This window comes from Saccopteryx bilineata, chromosome 6 (assembly GCF_036850765.1).
Source record: "Saccopteryx bilineata isolate mSacBil1 chromosome 6, mSacBil1_pri_phased_curated, whole genome shotgun sequence".
Taxonomy (NCBI): domain Eukaryota; kingdom Metazoa; phylum Chordata; class Mammalia; order Chiroptera; family Emballonuridae; genus Saccopteryx; species Saccopteryx bilineata.
The window spans coordinates 201976532-201996067 of NC_089495.1; the positions used below are offsets into that span (position 1 = coordinate 201976532).

The 19536-nt window shown below is 42.6% G+C and overlaps 1 protein-coding gene across 3 annotated transcripts in view; it reads right to left on the reverse strand.

Annotated features, from left to right (window-relative positions):
• PHF20 (PHD finger protein 20) overlaps window positions 1–19287 on the reverse strand; it is an 87281-nt gene extending 67994 nt beyond the window's left edge. For 2 of the 3 annotated variants that reach the window (XM_066234662.1, XM_066234661.1), the window contains exons 1-3: window positions 19171–19287; window positions 1473–1644; window positions 299–383 (exon numbers count right to left, since the gene is read on the reverse strand). In XM_066234662.1, the coding sequence (XP_066090759.1) occupies window positions 299–383; window positions 1473–1644; window positions 19171–19253 (340 nt within the window). In that variant the 5' untranslated portion in view covers window positions 19254–19287. Of the gene's footprint in view, window positions 1–298; window positions 384–1472; window positions 1645–7055; window positions 7217–19170 lie in introns of those variants that run through there. The other variant, XM_066234660.1, reaches the window with a different exon arrangement.
• Between the last annotated feature and the right edge of the window lie 249 nt (window positions 19288–19536).

Consider the following 19536-nt stretch of genomic DNA (forward strand, 5'->3'; position numbering starts at 1 on the left):
AATATTAGGGACTTATTTCATCAATTATATTAGAAAATCCAAGACAGCAAGAATCTACACACTGCCCAGCATAGTGACAAATGAACCATGATTATTTTAGAAAACAATGACAAATTCAGAAAGCAAAGAATGAAACTACCCTATTTACCCAACTTTCCATTTGTAATTTCTTCCTAACTCCTGACATAATGCTTAACTTGAAGAGAGAGGATTCCAGGCAATAAATACATACTAAAAATATACTATCAAATTCCCCCCTAAGTCATGAGTAAAAGCAATTACAACTCAAATGCCTTACCATCCTTGTTAACAGCAGTAACTTTGGCTGGATAAAAACGACAATCAGACCAGCAAGCAAGGACCTGCTCATTTATTTGAAATTCCTAAAAAACATTAAAGAAACAAAAAAGATCCTGTTATCAATCCAATTTCACAGTACACACATGGTACCAGAATTCATAAAAGGCTGGAATTCACAAGAGTGGGAAGGGGAAGTGGCTACTGAAACGGAGGAAGATATTTCTGTTCAGCACTAGGGCTCAAAACAAAAGGGCTGGACAAAGACTTTTCCCATCCTCGGAGGTGTGAGTAGTGCTGCATAGCACTGACAACAATCCTAATCTGTTCTTGAAAGTGAGTCTAAGGGTCCAGGACCACCAGGGAATACACTGGTGCGCACGCGCTAGAAGGAAGGCGGCTACTTCATTTTGAGGGGAAAATATTCATGGGACCTAAAGGCGCCCACACTTTGAAAGGGTTTTTCCAAAGGAGCATCATTCACCTTTATTATTTCATACTGTTTTTCCAGTACACAGTTTGCACTGATACATTCTGTAGGATAAATATTGAGCAATTAAATTGGACAACAGCGAACAATCCAGAACTGAGGGGTGTGGGGGAGATTAAGTTCCCTGGTCAGGGTTAAAATGGCAAACAATCCAGGCTGAGTCAGATCCAAAGGCAGCAGAATCTCTACAGATGTCTCAATGTCTGTTAAAAACTTAAAACTAATATCTCATCCCTCATTCTGAAGTTAATGAAATCTCTAAGCATAGTAATGAAATTTTAAAAACAGAAATAGAGTCCAATCAATTCCAAGTTTTTCAAGGGCTCATAAAAGACCTTGATATGAAGCTAGCACAGTACTGTACATGGAATGATTGCTTAATAAATGCTCAAAATAGCATATGGGTTTAATAAGTGATATAAAGGGACATAGTAGTATAAAAGAGATATAAGATCCCCATCATCAGTGACATTTCAACCAAGTTAGTTTATGAACTGTCACATCAACATCATTCAAGTAGATGACAACTGGTATTGTTCAAGAGCATTAAATGTCCTGGGAAGCTCAGGGTCACAACTAGAGGCCTAAATAAGGATTGGTCTCCAGTTGAATACCAAAACCTGGAGCTTAAAGTACCCAATGGCTGGTCCAGCTCATTAGAGAACCTCCCAGATCTGTTACTCACAGAAGATCCTTCGTCTTCATGTAAGCCTTCTTTTCTCAGCTGTATTTTCTCTAAAGGGCGTAAATAAGGACTGTCCCAACAGAACCATTCATCGTAACGATGGTTCCAACGCTTAAAATGGATGAGTACTTTTCCTTCTTCGTAGTCAATATCTTCTATGTGAGCTGGATACCTGAGTCAGAAAAAAAAATTGAAATGCCTTTAAATACCCACCCAAAATATGTAAAACAATACCCTTTCAAACCTCTTTCCAAAGGAGTAAGTTACCAAAGCACTAAATAAAGCCCACCAGTTAGAGGCTCTACTAAACTGTGTCCAATAACAATATATGAAAAATAACAGACATGGGGTTCAAATCCCAACCCTGATATTCCTTACTTTATGAACTACTGAATTAACCTTACAAAGTTCCCTTGTGTGAAGTGAAGGAAAACTATCCAGCATACCAGGTCGCAATCAAGTTAAACAAGACGACAGATACACAAAACCTGAGCACAAAAGAGACACTAGATTATATTGTACATGTGCCAAAAAATTAAAATGACCATTCAACCCAGATTGTAATAGATAGTCACAATTTTAAGAATTCTACACTCGTCTGACCAGGCAGTGGCACAGTGGATAGAGCGTCGGACTGGGATGCGGAGGACTCAGGTTCGAGATCCCAAGGTTGCCAGCTTGAGCGCGGGCTCATCTGGTCTGAGCAAAGCTCACCAGCTTGGACCCAAGGTCGCTGGTTCAAGCAAGGGGTTACTCAGTCCGCTGAAGGCCTACAGTCAAGGCACATATGAGAAAGCCATCAATGAACAACTAAGGTGTCACACACGCAACGAAAAATTAATGATTGATGCTTCTCATCTCTCCGTTCCTGTCTGTCTGTCCCTATCTATCCCTCTCTCTGACTCTCTCTTAAAAAAAAAAAAAAAGAATTCTACACTCTATGTGGTAGAATACCGCACAGTTGTTAAAAAGAACAAGATGGGCCCTGGCCTGTTGGCTCAGTGGTAGAGCATCGGCCTGGCATGCAGGAGTCTCAGGTTCAATTCCCGACCAGGGCACACAGGAGAAGCGCCCATCTGCTTCTCCATCCCTCCCCCTCTCCTTCCTCTCTGTCTCTCTCTTCCCCTCCCATAGCCAAGGCTCCATTGGAGCAAAGTTGGCCTGAGCACTGAGGATGGCTCCATGGCCTCTGCCTCAGGCACTAGAATGGCTCTGGCTGCAACAGAGCAATGCCCCAGATGGGCAGAGCATCGTCCCCTGGTGGGCATGCCGGGTCGGGATCCTGGTTGGGAGCATGCGGGAGTCTGTCTGCCTCCCCGTTTCCAACTTCAGAAAAATAAAAAAAAAAAAAAAAAAAAAAAACAAGATGAACAAGATGGTTCTATGGAAACCTCTCCCAAGATAAACTATTAAAGGAAAAGAGCAAGGTACAGAACACTGTGTGTGATTTTTGTTGTTGTTCTTTTTCTTTTTGTGACCGAGACAGAGAGAGGGACAGATAGAGGCAGACAGGAAGAGAGAGAGATGAGAATCATCAATTCTTCATTGCAGCTCTTTAGTTCATTGATTGCTTTCTCATGTGTGCCTTGAAGGGGGAGGGGGGACTACAGCAGAGCGAGTGACCCCTTGCTCAAGCAGCGACCATGGGATCATGTCTATGATCCCACACTCAAGCTGGTGAGCCTGCGCTCAAGCCGGATGACCCTGTGCTCAAGCCGGCAACCTCAGGGTTTCAAACCTGGGTCCTCTGCATCCCAGTCCAACACTTTATCCACTATGACACCGCCTGGCCAGGCACTGTGTGATGTTATTATTTTTTTAATGAAAAAGAATATATAATCATATACACTTATATGTTTGTATATGCTTAAATATGCATAAAATATCTTGAAAGACACACAAGAAATTAACAATAGTTACTTGTAGAAATACAGTCAGCTCAGTAGATGACCTCTTTCAATCTCCATTCCACCCTCCCTCTAGACTGAGAGTTGGGAAAAACAACAACTACATTTTCCTGACTCCCTTACAATAGGCCATTAAGGTCGCAGAGACCGGTGGGTTTGGAGGCAATGATAGCAGCCAAGCCAAAAGCTCCAGTGCTGGGCTTCTCAAACTTTCATGTAATACAAATCATCAGGAGATCCTGTTAAAAGGCAGATTCTGCCTGGCCTGTGGGGCTGCAGTGGATAAAACGTCTACCTGGAACACTGAGGTCACACGTTTGAAACCCTAGGCTTGCCCAGTCAAGGCACATATGAACTGCAACCAATGTTGAACAACTAAAGTAAAGCAGCTATGAGTTGATACTTTTCACTTCCACCCCCTCTCTCCTCGCTGTAAAATCAATCAATAAATAAAATCTTTAAAAATAAAATGCAAATTCTGATTCAGTACGTGAGGCTAGGGACTAAGATACTTAAATAAACTCCCATGTGATCCTGATGTGTTAGTCTGCAGTTAAAAGGGGCTAATGTATACAGCATGTGGATGTCCCGGGTTCGATTTCCAGCCAGTACACACAGAAGTACCCATCTGCTTCTCCACCCTTTCTCCTCACCTTTCTCTGTATCTCTTTCTTCCCCTCCCACAGCCAAGACTCCAATGAAGCAAAGTTGGCCCAGGTGCTAAGGATGGCTCCATAGCCTCTGCCTCAGGCACCAGAATGGCTCCAGTTGCAAAGAAACAATGGCCCAGATGGGCAGAGCATCACCCCCAAGTGGGCATGCTGGGTAGGTCCCAGTCAGGCACATGCGGGAGTCTGTCTCTCTGCCTCCCAGCTTTTTCTCACTACAGAAAAATACAAAGAAACGGGGAGCTAATGTCTAGTCACTAGCTTCCTGAATGTGTCAAGCAGCAGTGATGGGGGTGGCAGTAGCAATCACAGCTTCAGTGGTGGGTTCTTCAGACTGATACTCTAGGGGCAGCACCCTTGAGCCCTACTCCTCCAACCCTTCCAACAATTTATAAGTACAACACACAATTTACTGTGGTATATGTAGCCTTTTGTGGCTGAAGTGCCCAGAGTAGTTTCTGTTTCCAGGACTTAAACCAGACATATACAAGAGAGAAACTGGGGAGGGGGGTGGGGACTGGCACTGGCACTGAGTCAGGGACAGGGATGGGGTTAGGGATGGGGTTGGGGATGGAGAAGGGAGTAGAGATAGGGAAGGGAGTAGAGACGGGGAAGCGCAAAAATGGGAGGGAGACTTTTTGCAGAATACCTTTAAATATATGTATTGCTAACTGCAAAAATAAATAAATGGGCCTGACCAGGTGGTGGCGCAGTGGATGGAGCGTCGGACTGGGATGTGGAAGGACCCAGGTTCGAGACCCCGAGGTGGCCAGCTTGAGCGCGGGCTCATATGGCTTGAGCAAAGAGCTCACCAGCTTGGACCCAAGGTCCCTGGCTCCAGCAGGGGGTTACTCGGTCTGATGAAGGCCCGCGGTCAAGGCACATGTGAGAAAGCAATCAATGAACAACTAAGAAGTCGCAACACACAACGAGAAACTGATGATTGATGCTTCTCATCTCTCTCCGTTCCTGTCTGTCTGTCCCTGTCTATCTCTGCCTCTGTAAAAATAAATAAATAAATAAATAATTTAATAAATAAATAAATAAATAAATAAATGGTTTAAAATAAAGAAAAATAAATATTGCATGCAATTGTTCTCTTAATCAGATTGCTGTTCTAGATTGAGAAAGTTTCTATTCTACCAATATTTTCTCCTTGCAACTTGGATTGCACAATTCCTTCCCTTCTTACATCTAGCACCTAGTTGCCCACTCTCCGAATAAGTAAGTGCTACCTAAATAAATAGGCCTACTGCTTGAGTCTGTATACCACATCCTCTTTAATCCTACACTAGTGTCCTCTAAGGCAGCTTGCTTGGTGTTAATCTATCACAGTAGGCTGCAGATACTGGGCATTCAATAAATGTATAGCATATGAATTTCATTCTCTTTGTTCTTCCCCAAAGGTCACATGTCCCATAAATTCTCCAATATCAAGGCTCTCAAACTCCAGCTACCCATTCCAATTCTGCTCACTCTCCAAGTTTAGGCCTTCATCGCTTCATGTGAGTATTTCTCATATAGGACTGATAGGTATGTTTTTCAAAATTCCTAATGGAACTATGCATACACTAATTGCTCAAAAAATACTGAGAAGGAATTAAACAGCTTTAAACTAGTCTCCTTACTCCAAGCCAAATGACATAAAGCTGCTATAAATATACAAGATGTCTTGACAGCAGAACAGCTAATCTGATGAACTGAGTAGTACAATTGCGGGAGACAAAAAAGGTTTCCTCTCTACAGAATGGGGAGAAGGACATGGATATCTCAATTACTATCTATTCCTCTTACCTACCATTCATTCAGCCTACCAGAAACTAGTGAGCCTCCCTAAAATAATACAATCTGCCCTAACACACATTTAAATCCCCTTCTTTAATGGTTTACTACCTCTAGCAATAGTTTTCAAACACAGGTCTTTGGACCAATGCATAAAATTAATTTTTTATAAAACTTAATTTATTTAGGCCCTGGCCAGTTGGCTCAGTGGTAGAGCGTTGCCCCGGTGTGTGGAAGTCCCGGGTTCGATTCCTAGCCAGGGCACACAGGAGAAGCGCCCATCTGCTTCTCCATCCTTCCCCCATCTCCATCCTCTCTGTCTCTCTCTTCCTCTCCTGCAGCCAGGGCTCCATTGGAGCCAAGTTGGCCCGGGTTCTGAGGATGGCTCCATGGCCTCCACCTCAGGCACTATAATGGCTCTGGTTGCAATGGAGCATTGCCGCAGATGGGCAGAGCAGAGCCCCCTAGTGGGCATGCTGGGTGGATACCGGTCAGGCACATGCAGGAGTCTTGTCTCTCTGCCTCCCTGCTTCTCACTTCAGATTAAAAAAAAACACAAAAAACTAAATTAATTTAATTTACAGAACTTTTCTTTATATAAAAATCATACTTTTTAACTTCTTGGTGTGTAAATATATTTTTAATTAAAACAATGGTTAACTACCTGACCAGTGGTAGCACAGTGAATAGAGCATTGACCTGGGATGCTGAGGACCTGGGTTCAAAATCCCAAAGTCGCCGGCTTAAGCACATGCTTATCCAGCTTGAGCGCAGGCTCAGCAGCTTGAGAGTAGGGTCGCCAGCTTGAATGTGGGATCATCAACATAATTCCATGGTCACTGGCTTGAGCCCAAAGGTCACTGACTTGAAGCCCAATGTCGCTAACTTGAATCCAAGATCACTGGCTTGAGCAAGGGATCATTGGCTCAGCTGGAGCCACCCAGTCAAGGCACACATGAGAAGCAATTAATGAACAACTAAAATGCTGCAATTATGAGTTGATGCTTCTCATCTCTCTCCCCTCCTGCCTCTCTGCCTGTTTCTTTCTCTCTCTAGCTAATAAAAAAAAAAAAGTAACTGCCCTTTAAAAAGAATGAGGCAGCTCTCTACATACTGATTTTAAAAGATTTCTAAGAAAAGTGGGGGGGGAGGATCAACTTAAGATGTAATACAGTATTAAATAGACTATTTCTTTGGAGGAAGGGAGACAGCCAGTACATTCATACCTGGTTTTAAATGCGTGGGCTATCTCTGGAAGGATGATCAAGCAACCCGGTTTGCCTCTTGGGAGGGGAACTGGATAATTAAGAAACTGGAGAGGAAGTATGAGACTTATTTTATTCAATATATATTCTTTTGTATGTTTTGAATGTCGTACCATGAGCATGTATTAACTATAAAAAGTATATACTTTTATGCTTATTTTAAATATCCTTATTTGGTAAAATAAAAAGTTGGCAACCTCAAGCCAAACCCCAAATTCTTTTGAACTTGCACTGGTCAGTGCCTTCTAAAAGTCTGGGAAGTCTGGATTCATAGAATCAACTCCAAATTCCTAGGCTAGCAACTCTGCTGCACATATTTCTAGTCTGCAGGACCTCTGGGCCCTAAAGCTTCTTCCTTGCTCAAAAAACTTTATAGGGGACAGGCATCCCACTATCTGCAGGCTACAAAAAACTCTCTAGGAGGATCAACAGTAACCAAGGGGTCAGCAAGGTTTCCTAAAGGAAAAGATGGTTCTCCCTACTTCTCTGAAGTGTGACAATGATGCAAGTCACTCATGAAGGATGGAGAAATCCAAAGCATTTCAGAGAACAGACGAAGATTTGATCTTAGAGATCAACCCAGTAAGACTTGGTGGACCACAATTGCTAATTGCCTTGAGAACAGCTAAACTTCGTAAGTCAACAGAACTTTATTAAGTGACTGATTTGGCCTGTCAACTCCAGATCTTGAAAGGAACTATAAAACATACATGTTCCGGCCCCTGTCCTTAAAGAAAACAAGATATGTGAACCAATTAAGCTTTAAAACTATTAGGGTGAACTACATAAAACTGCTAATAATCTTCTGTATTTTACCTACAAAATTACTAATTTTATCTGGCTCAATTTAAATAGCTGGACAACCAAAAGGAGATCTAGAGAAGATGCAACAAGGTTAACAAAGAGGAGACAAGAATGAAATCTGTATATATAAATCTGTATAAACAAAAAAAAAGCGAGGGGGAAAGAGAATTTCCAGCTTGAATTCATTACAGCCACTAAGGAAACTCTAGTTCCAAACTAACCACACAGCTGGGAATCAAATTTTTAATGGAAATACCAGTCAGAAAGGAGCAGATATTGAACACCAAACTGATAACAAGTTAGAGCGGGGGAGGAGAAAGAGTAGAAATGGCCGAGAGACTTTTGCTTGTTGTTTAAATTTTTTTTTTTTTTTACAGAGAGAGAGTCAGAGAGAGGAATAGACAGGGAGATGAGAAGCATCAATCATTAGTTTTTTGTTGCACGTTGCAACACCTTGTTCATTGATTGCTTTCTCATACATGCCTTGACCGCGGGCCTTTAGCAGACCGAGTAACCCCTTGCTTGAGCCAGCGAGCTTGGGCTCAAGCTGGTGAGCTTTTTGCTCAAACCAGATGAGCCCTCGCTCAAGCTGGCGACCTCGGGGTCTCGAACCTGGGTTTTTCGCATCCCAGTCTGATGCTCTATCCATTGCGCCACTGCCCGGTCAGGCTTGTTTGAATTTTTATAAGGACTTAGTTACTTAATATTTGTGTGTAAATAAAACCAAACACGCTTAAATTTGATGTCTTGAAAAGTATTTATTTGGCAGATACTAACCCATAGCTTCAAGGTTATTGGGTTTATATGCTACTTGGCATATCCACAAAATAGAATATCATGCAACTGTAAAAAATATAGTATAAGAACATACTCAATGAACTGATATAGAAAGATCCCCAAGGCATTAAATTTAAAAGGGCAGCCCTGGCTGGATAGTTCGTTTGGTTAGAGCAGGGGTCGGGAACCTTTTTGGCTGAGAGAGCCATGAACGCCATGTATTTTAAAATGTAATTCCATGAGAGCCATACAACGACCCGTGTGTGTTACGCGTTATCCAATAAAAATTTGGTGTTGTCCCAGAGGACAGCTGTGATTGGCTCCAGCCACCCGCAACCATGAACATGAGCAGTTGGAAATGAATGGATTGTAATACATGAGAATGTTTTATATTTTTAATGTTATTTTTTTTATTAAAGATTTGTCTGCGAGCCAGATGTAGCCATCAAAAGAGCCACATCAGGCTCGTGAGTCATAAGTTCCCGACCCCTGGGTTAGAGCATCATCCCAAAGCACAGAGGTTGCCAGTTTGGTCCCCGGTCAGGGCCCATACAGGTACAGACTGAAGTTCCTGTCTCTCTCTCTCTCTCTCGCTCTCTCCCTTCCTCTCTCTAAAATCAATAAAAAGTATTTTAAAAATAATAATTTTAAAGGGCAAGCTATAGAATAGTGCATTTCTGATACCTTTTGTGTTACAAAAGAGAAAAATAAGAATATAAGGTTTTCTGCTTGTATTTAAATGAAGAAACACTGGTAGGATGAACAGAAACTAATAAAACTAGTTATCTATTGAAGGTTGAGTGAAGATTGATAAAGAAGTAGAAGCAATCATTCTCACTGTATACCTTGTAACTTTTTATTATTCTGAGTCTGTTCAAACTGTATCCAATGGATTTTTAATTAATTCTCCTGCATTTCCCAGAAGACGAACATATTTTCAAATTGACTATCCTGTTTCATGATATCTGCCCTTTATTTTTCTTGTTTTATCACAGTGAGTAGTATTTCTAAGATGATGTTAAAAATTAGCAGAGGCCCTGGCTGGTTAGCTCAGCAGTAAAGTGTCCACCTAGCATGTGGAAATCCCAGGTTCAATTGCCAGTCAGGGCACACAAGAGAAGTAACCATCTTCTTCTCCACCCCTCCCCCTTCTCTCTCGTTCTCTCTCTCTCTTTTCCTCTCCTGCAGCCATGTCTCAAATGGGTCAAGCAACTTGACCCCAGGCACTGAGGATGGCTCCATGGTCTCACCTCAGGCGCTAAAATAGCTCGGTTGCCAAGCAATGGAGCAGTGGCCTCAGATGGACAGAACATTACCCAACAGGGGGCTTGCCCAGGCGGAGCCTGGTTGGGGCGCATGGGGGAATCTGTCTCTCTGGCTCCCTGCCTCTCACTTAATAAAAATTTTTTAAAAATTAGCAGAAATTCTAGACATCTTTCTTTTTAATGAAAATGTCTCCAGTATTCCATCATTAAGTATAAGAACTTGACTCAAGTTTGTGAAGTTTTCCACTATCCCTAACTTACCAAAAGTAAGTTTTGAGATTTTTCATTCTTTGCCAAGATTATACAACTTTTATATTTTACTCTGTTAATATAATAACAGGTTTACTAAATTTATCATTACCCTGCTAAAGTAAGTCACATTTGGTTGCATGTGTCATTCACTTAATAAGTGTTTGGGATTTTAGTATATTATTGACAAGTTTTGTGTCTTTTTTTTTTTTTTTTTTTTTTTTGGACAGAGAAAGTCAGAGAGAGGGACAAATAGGGTCAGACAGGAAGGGAGAAAGATGAGAAGCATCAGTTCCTTGTTGCAGCTCTTTAGTTGTTCATTGACTGCTTTCTCATATGTGCCTTGAAGAGGGGTGCTACAGCAGAGCAAGCGACCCCTTGCTCAAGCCCCAGCAACCATGGGGCCATATCTATGATCCCACACTCAAGTCAGTGACCCCAGGCTCAAGCTGGAAAGCCCTCACTCAAGCCGGATGAGCCTGTGCTCAAGCTGGCGACCTCAGGGTTTTGAACCTGGGTCCTCTGTGTCCCAGGCCTACACTCTATTCACTGCGTCACTGCCTGGTCAGGCTTCTGTCTCTCTCGTAAGTAGGATTTGCTCCAGTTTCCTTGTATTATGTATGCCCTTCCTGCCTAGTATCAGTATTAGGCTATGCTAACCTCATAGAACAAACTAGAAAGTTTTATTTCATTTTCTATGAAACTACCTACGCTGGGCCTTTTAATAAGGTAGTTCATTATCTACTTTTCCACTACTTCTATGGTTACTAGTCTGGTCAAGTTTTCTACCGTTCTTGGGTTAATTTTGCATAAACTAATAAGAGAGTTTAAAATGATCATCAAATACAGTTTAAGTGTTCAAAATCAATAATTTTCTTCTGAATAGAAGAGTTCTAGACTCTATACAAATATTTCAAACAAGTCACAAACTTTTACATGGCAACTACAAATGCTATATTGCTAAGCACTTTATAGGACAGAAACTATGCTCTATTGAGTCTGAGTCTATTATTTAACAAACATTCCTAATTAAGTTTGCTTCTGAGACAAACTGCTAGGTCTCAGACATACAAAACAGATAACCCAACAAACATCAGGGGTTTGAGTGTGGCAAAGTCTGAAGTTGGGTAGACTCCTTGGAATTTCTCACCCCTCTCCACAAGAAAAGAGAGCCAAGAACACTCCTGATCTCTGAAGGGACAAAGTAAAGGAGTATAGCCCTAGAATTATCTGGCCTGCATACACCTCATAACCAGGATCAGGTGGAAGAGAGGCATTGTCTGCCCATGGCACACCTGGGCTTGAGAGTCTGAGTTTCTGAATATTCTCTTCTAACCTCTCTAAAGCACCTGAATAGACCGTTCTCTTTTTAAAGTAAATTTCCTACCACTTACTTCCTAATCTCTTATTTAGCCAAATCTACTTTCTCTGCTCACCTTCCTCAGGGGCAGTACCTAAGTAAGTTCTGGAAGGTTGGGAAAGAGGCTTTAGAGAAGACAATTTAGCATTTGGGCTGAATCTTAAAGATGAAGAAATGTTTGCCAAATGTTTAAATTTCCTCTAGAGTGTTCTACATATATTAAGCATTCAATAAATGTTCATCAAATGTAATTTTTAAAAAGATTTATGAATACATAGAGCCACCAAACACCAATAGAAAGATACACACAAACCAAAGTGAATCATCAAATAAACCAATGATACCCACATTGTAGATGTCAAACAGATCGCAGTACAAAAATTGTCAAATTGGAAAGGATCTATGCACATTAACTATGATCACTATGACAAAATTAAATGTCACAAAATAGTTTTACCAAAGGCCAAAAACTATCAAGATCAAATATTTATCCAACATTCAACTTGGAAAGGTCAGATAATCTAAACATCATAGTAAGCTAAGTTACTACAGTCACTTTATTTTAAGCAAGCAGTATAAATGGTCACTAAGACAAACAGAAGCCACAGAAAGCCAGAGTAGCCAATCAAATATAAAGGGACAAGGAGAATGGACAAAAATTATAAGAGAAATTCATCAATTCCACAGACATTTTACTTATTTCTATTTCTTACATTATGACTTTATCTTTTAAATTTTATTTTTCAATTACAGTTTAGATTCATTGCTAATTTTTATTAGCTTCACATGTACAGCACAGTGGTAGACAATTATATACTTTACAAAGTGATATCCCAATATTTCAAGTACACACCTGGCACCATACATAGTTGTTTTGTTTTGTTTTGTTTTTACAGAGACAGAGAGAAAGTCAGAGAGAGGGATAGATAGGGACAGACAGACAGGAACAGAGAGAGATGAGAAGCATCAATCATCAGTTTTTCGTTGCAACACCTTAGTTGTTCATTGATTGCTTTCTCATATGTGCCTTGACCGTGGGGCTACAGCAGACCGAGTAACCCCTTGCTCAAGCCAGCGACCTTGGGTCCAAGCTGGTGAGCTTTGCTCAAACCAGATGAGCCCCCCGCTCAAGCTGGCAACCTCGGGGTCTTGAACTTTGGTCCTCCACATCCCAGTGCGACGCTCTATCAACTGCGCCACCGCCTGGTCAGGCACCAGACATAGTTATTACAACATTATTGACTATAGACCCCATGCTGTACTTTACATCTCTTTGACTGTGTTGAAACTACAATTAGTACTTGTTAATCTCTTCACCTTTTTCAAAGCTCCTCAACCCCCCCCCCCCTTCCCTCTGGAAACCATTAGCACACATTTTCTGTGTACCTACTCTGGGCCAGGAAATATACAGTGGTTTGGAAAAAGAGCCAAATCTACCTGACCTGTGGTGGCGCAGTGGATAAAGCATTGACCTGGAACACTGAGGTTGCCAATTCAAAACCCTGATCTTGCCTGGTCAAGGTATATGTGAGAAGCAACTACTATGAGTTGATGCTTTCCACCCCCCACCTGACTTCTCTCTCTCTCTCTTTCTCTCTCCCTCTCCCTCTCTTCCTTTTTTCTCTAAAGTCAATAAATAAAAATAATCTTTACAAAAAGAGCCAAATCTATGAAGATGTGTGATTACAGCAGAGGGAGAGATAGACTCTTGTTACAACCAACCCAAATGTCCAATGGCAGATGAATGGAAAAACAAAATGTAATATAGCCATGCAATGAAATATTTATTACTCAGCTTAAAAAAAATTCTGTTACATGCAACAACATAGATGAACCTTAAAAACATTATAGTAAGTTCTATGTAAACACAATAAATTAAAATCAATTAAAAAAACAATACTATAATAAATGAAATAACCCCTGGCTCATTAGCTCACTCAGAGCATCATCTTGAAACACCAAGGTTGCAAGTTCAATCCCCAACCAGGGCACACACCAGGAAGCGACTAATGAATGCACAACTAAGTGGAACAAAAAATAAATGCTTCTCCCACCCTGTCTCTCTAAAAGCAATCAATAAAAAAAATTTATTTATTTTTTTGGCCCTGGCCGGTTGGCTCAGCAGTGGAGCGTCAGCCTGGCGTGCGGGGGACCCGGGTTCGGTTCCCGGCCAGGGCACATAGGAGAGGGGCCCATTTGCTTCTCCACCCCCTCTCCTTCCTCTCTGTCTCTCTCTTCCCCTCCCGCAGCCAAGGCTCCATTGGAGCAAAGATGGCCTGGGCGCTGGGGATGGCTCCTTGGCCTCTGCCCCAGCGCTAGAGTGGCTCTGGTTGCAGCAAAGCGACCCCCCGGAGGGGCAGAGCATCGCCCCCTGGTGGGCAGAGTGTCGCCCCTGGTGGGCGTGCCAGGTGGATCCCGGTCGGGCACATGTGGGAGTCTGTCTGACTGTCTCTCCCCGTTTCCAGCTTCAGAAAAAATTTAAAAAGAAAAAAAAATTTTTTAAATAAGTGAAATAAGTCAATCACAAAATAACAAATACTATATAATTCCACTCATATAAGATACCTAGAATAGTCAAATTCATAGAGACAGAAAAGAGGATGGTGGTTTACTAGGGGCTGGGGGAGGAGAGGAGGGAGAGTTATCGTTTAATGCAGGGTCCCCAAACTACAGCCTGCGGGCCACATGCGGCCCCCTGAGGCAATTTATCCGGGTCCCACCGCACTTCCAGAAGGGGCACCTCTCTCATTGGTGGTCAGTGAGAGGAGCACATTGACCATCTCATTAGCCAAAAGCAGGCCCATAGTTCCCATTGAAATACTGATCAGTTTGTTGATTTAAATTTACTTGTTCTTTATTTTAAATATTGTATTTGTTCCCATTTTGTTTTTTTACTTTAAAATAAGATATGTGCAGTGTGCATAGGGATTTGTTCATAGATTTTTTTATAGTCCGGCCTTCCAACGGTCTGAGGGACAGTGAACTGGCCCTCTATGTAAAAAGTCTGGGGACCCCTGGTTTAATGGGTACAGAGTTTCAGTTTGGGAAGATGAAAAGTTCTGGAAATGAATGATGGTGATGGCTGCACAACAAAATGTACTTAATGTCACTGAACTGTACACTTAAAAATGGTTAAAGCGGTAAACTTCGTATTATGTGTATTTTAACACACACACACACACACACACACACGCACACACACAAACTGCCCTGCTGCTTCTTGGAGTTCTTTTGGGGGAAGCCAGGTGCTGTATCATAGTGACAGTATTCTGGATATCCTATGGAGAGATCCACATGGCAAGGACATGTGGTCTCCTGCCAGCAACCAGCACCAAGCTGCCAACAGCAAGAGGAAGCCACCTTAGACCACACTCTCATGAGATCTGGAGCCAGAGCCTTCTGCTCCTAATTCCTGACCCACAGACACTGAGAGGATAATAAATGTTCAGTGTTATTTCAGGACATTAAATTTTGAGAAAATCTGTTATATAGCAACAAATACTGTACCATAATAAATTTTACTCCAAGCTACTAAAAGTGGGATCTAGAGGGTATACAGGTTGGAGACACCGGCCCTTGTGTTTCTGAATCTGAGAACAGGGCTCTAAGCTATCAGATAAGCTAACTTACCCTAGGGCTCCACCAAGGAGAGGAGAGGACTGCAGGAGAGGGAAGCTCACCCCAAATGAGAGGGAATCACTCTCTCGTGGTTAGGATGACAGTCCAGGTCTAACAGACAGTCCAGGTCTCACACAAGGATACAATGTTGGTCTGTCCACAGTACATGATCTCAAGCCCCAGGAAGGCTTGCTACTAAGTCTTGGTTGCTTCTGAGTAAAGCTGTCCAACACCACACACTGCACAGGCGTCAATTAGAGCAGCTGGACAGTGCTCGGCAGGAATCTGGTCCTCCACACACAGCCCAGAAATAAAAACTGAAGAAACATTACATCAAAACAAAACAGCCTGACCAGGCGGTGGCGCAGTGGATAGAGCGTCGGACTGGGATGCGGAGGACCCAGGTTCAAGACCCCGAGGTCACCAACTTGAGTGTGAGCTCATCTGGCTTAGCAAAGAAAGCTCACCAGCTTAGACCCAAGGTCGCTGGCTTGAGCAAGGGGTCACTCGGTCTGCTGAAGGCCCGCGGTCAAGGCACATATGAGAAAGCAATCAATGAACAACTACAGTGTCGCAACAAGAAACTGATGATTGATGCTTCTCATCTCTCTCCATTCCTGTCTGTCTATCCCTCTCTTTGACTCTCTCTCTGTCCCTGTAAAAAAAAAAAAAAGGGCACATATGAGAGTTGATGCTTCCTGCTCCTTACGCCTTCTCTCTCTCTCTCTCACTCTCCTCTCTAAAATTAATAAAGGCTTAAAAAAAATGTAAAATATTTCAATACTTAAAAAAAAAGGAATTAGAAAGGATAATAATCTCCCTCTGATTTCCCACTCCAACTGTCAGCATTCACTCACAGAGCTGTGAATAACCAATATGTGGCCCCGGCCAGGTAGCTCTGTTGGTTTGAGTGTTGTCCCATTACACTAAGGTTGTGGGTTCAATCCCTAGTCAGCGCACATAGAAGAATCAACCAATGAATGCATGAATAAGTAGAACAGCAAATCAATGTTTCTCTCACCCTTCCTTTCTCTAAAATCTATATATATCTTTTTAATTTTTTTTTTTACACATTTCTCTCAGGTTTAATATGTAAGCAATGAAATCAACACAGGAAAATGTTTTCCTACAATCATTTGGAGCTCGGTCCACAAATACTTTATTGAGCATCTATTATACAGTATGTACAGTTTTGAGGCACTGGAATTGTTTCAGCAAACAAAATAGATAGCCCACCTATAACTGCCCTCAAAATACACCTATCACATCCTATCAATCGGATAGTAACTGATGACTAAGCAACCTGGGCAGAGAGGTAGACCAGACTCCGAGGCTGGGAAAGCTCTTTGTTTGAGGACTAAAATCAGGTAGCCCTGCACCCTTCTGCATTCCCTGGTTGTACCATGCCACCATCTGACTCTGCAGATCAGCAAAACTACTGACTGGGCCTGACCTGTGTTGGCGCAGTGGATAAAGCGTCGACCTGGAAATGCTGAGGTCGCCGGTTCGAAACCCTGGGCTTGCCTGGTCAAGGCACATATGGGAGTTGATGCTTCCAGCTCCTCCCCACCTTCTCTCTCTCTCTCTCTCTCTCTCTCTCTCTCCTCTTTCTCTCCTCTCTCTCTCCCTTTCTCCTCTCTAAAAAATGAATAAAAAAAAATTAAAAAAAAAAAAAACTACTGACTGGGACATCTACTTGGGTGCTGCTGTGAGCTACTGGCACACTGAGCAGCAAGAGTGGCACTGTCAAGCTCCCTCAAACTCAGCAGCAAACCGCCATAGCTTTAAACTGTATCTGTTTTGAACTGAACTTGCTCAATAGGTCGAGAGGTACACTTTCTCTCTTCAAAGACATAAGTGGCCTGACCAGGTGGTGGCGCAGTGGATAGAGCGTCAGACTGGGATGCAGAGGACCCAGGTTAGAGACCCCAAGGTCGCCAGCTTGAGTACAGGCTCATCTGGTTTGAGCAAGGCTCACCAGCTTGGACCCAAGGTCACTGGCTCATGCAAGGGAATACTCCGTCTGCTGAAGGCCCACGGTCAAGGCACATATGAGAAAGCAATCAATGAACAACTAAGGTGTTGCAACAAAAAACTGATGATTGATGCTTCTCATTTCTCTCTGTTCCTGTCTGTCTGTCCCTGTCTATCCCTCTCTCTGACTCTCTCACTGTCTCTGTAAAAAATAAAAATAAAAAAGAAATTAAAAAAATTTTTTAATTATATTTGTCAATTATTCCTTCATAAAGTGAATTAATTTTTTAAAAATTGATGTTTCTTTCTCTCTTTCTTCCTCTCTCTAAAAAAAGAAGATCAATCAATAAAAAATAATAATAAAAAGAATTCTACCCTGGCCAGTGGCTCAGTGGATAGAGTACTGTCCCAGAGCACTGAGGTTGCAGGTGTGGTCCCCAGTCAGAGCACACATGAGAAGCAACTAATGAGTGCACAACTAAATGGAACAAGTAAGTGAAATGAGTTGAGTTGATGCTTTTCTCTCTCTCTCTCTCACTCCCCTTTTCCCTCTGTCTCTCGCTCTCCTTTCTCTCTCTTTCTCTCCAATTAATAGGGAAAAATATTTATTTATTTATTTTTAGTGAGAGAAGGGGAGGCAGAGAGATTTCTGCATGTACCCCAACCGGGATCCACCCTGTAAGCCCACTACGGGGCGATGCTCTGCCCATCTGGTGCCCTTGCCTTGTTGCAACTGGAGACATTTTTTAGTGCCTGAGGAGGAGGCCATGGAGCCATCCTCAGTGCCCAGGGCCAACTCGCTTTAATCGAGCCATGGCTGCAGAAGGGGAGGAAAAGAGAGAGAGAAGTGTGAGGGGAAGGGGTGGAGAAGCAGATGGATGTTTCTTCTGTGTGCCCTGACTGGAACTGAACCTGGGACTTCCACACACCAGGCCGACATTCTCCACTACTGAGTCAACCAGCATGCATATATATATACAATTCACTTTTAGAAAGAGAGAGAAGAGAGAGAAGGCAGGAGGAGCAGGAAGCATCAACTCCCATATGTGCCTTGACCAGGCAAAGTCTGGGGTTTTGAACTGGAGACCTCAGCATGCCAGGTCAACGCTTTATCCACTGCACCACCACAGGTCAGGTGGAAAAAAATTTTTAAATAAAATAAAAAGAACTCCTCTTTGAAAACAGCAGAGACATTGTCTGCCCCAGCCATTTCTTCGTTTCTCTTCCCATCTTCTCTTCTGCCACCTCCAAAACTGATCAGCCTCTCCATTTTGAGAAAATCCCCGAAAGGACTACACTCTCCCTCATAAAAACTCAGAAAGGTCTGAGTTCGGAAGCCCTGCCTCCACCTTGAGAACCACATTCTGTAATGTCCTCAACAATCACCTCCATTTTATAGACAGCCTTTCCCCACATATCCTATAATCTGATTCTCAGAGAAAACTCTGAGGTCAATACTACTGTTACCCCCATCCACAGATGAAACTGATGCTCCGAGCAGCTTGTTACCATAGGTCACAAGTCCATGACAAAGGCTACAACCCCTCAGCTGCTGAATCTAATCACCTCATACAGTATGACAATTACATTTCAACCACACAACACACCCTGACGACAGCAGGGGTTGTTCACAACACAAGAGCTGTTCTGATCCAACCCTTTCATGCTTCCATCCTTGATCTTTCACATCTCCTCTTCCAGAGGCAGCCAAGAGCAAAAGAGCTGCCGCTATTAACTCTTCCCTTCCCTGTAGCCACTCAAGCTTCTTTTTCTCATAACTCCTTCAGATGAAGAGGCAGAAAGGGTAACAAGTATAAACAAGAGGTAACAGGATGGTCCCCCTGACACAAGGGTCCCTGCACCAAAGAGAAAGGACACTCCCCAAGGCTGCAGACTTAAGGCTCCCTCTACCTTCCAAGACTCAGGGAGCAGGAAAACGCTACAGAAAAGCCCAAGCTACCCCTCTTTATCAGTGCTGGCAAAAGTCCTTTACTGAAGGGATTTAAGTAACAGAAAAATGTAAAAGTACCAGTTTTTTAATCGGTCCCGCGCTTCCAACTGGGCTCCCACTTCAAAGCTGATTCCTCGTCTGTTAGGTGGATGCTTTGTCATTTTCAGTCATCAACGGGGCTGCCTTTATTCTCCTGAAAAAGCCAATTAAATATTTATGAAACTTAGGCAAAGTCTGCCCAGAGTGTAGCATCACTCACTACACATAAAAGACAAACAGGCATTATTCAAAACACAAATCTCCAGGAAACCCTGTCTGCACCCTTTCATTCCTGCCCTCATCCTAATACAGATGTGCCACTGGTTCCTCCTCTATTATACAGCATCCTGGAGCCTCTGGAACTGTGAGGAGAAAGGACTTACCTAAAGGGGCACCCCTTAGAAC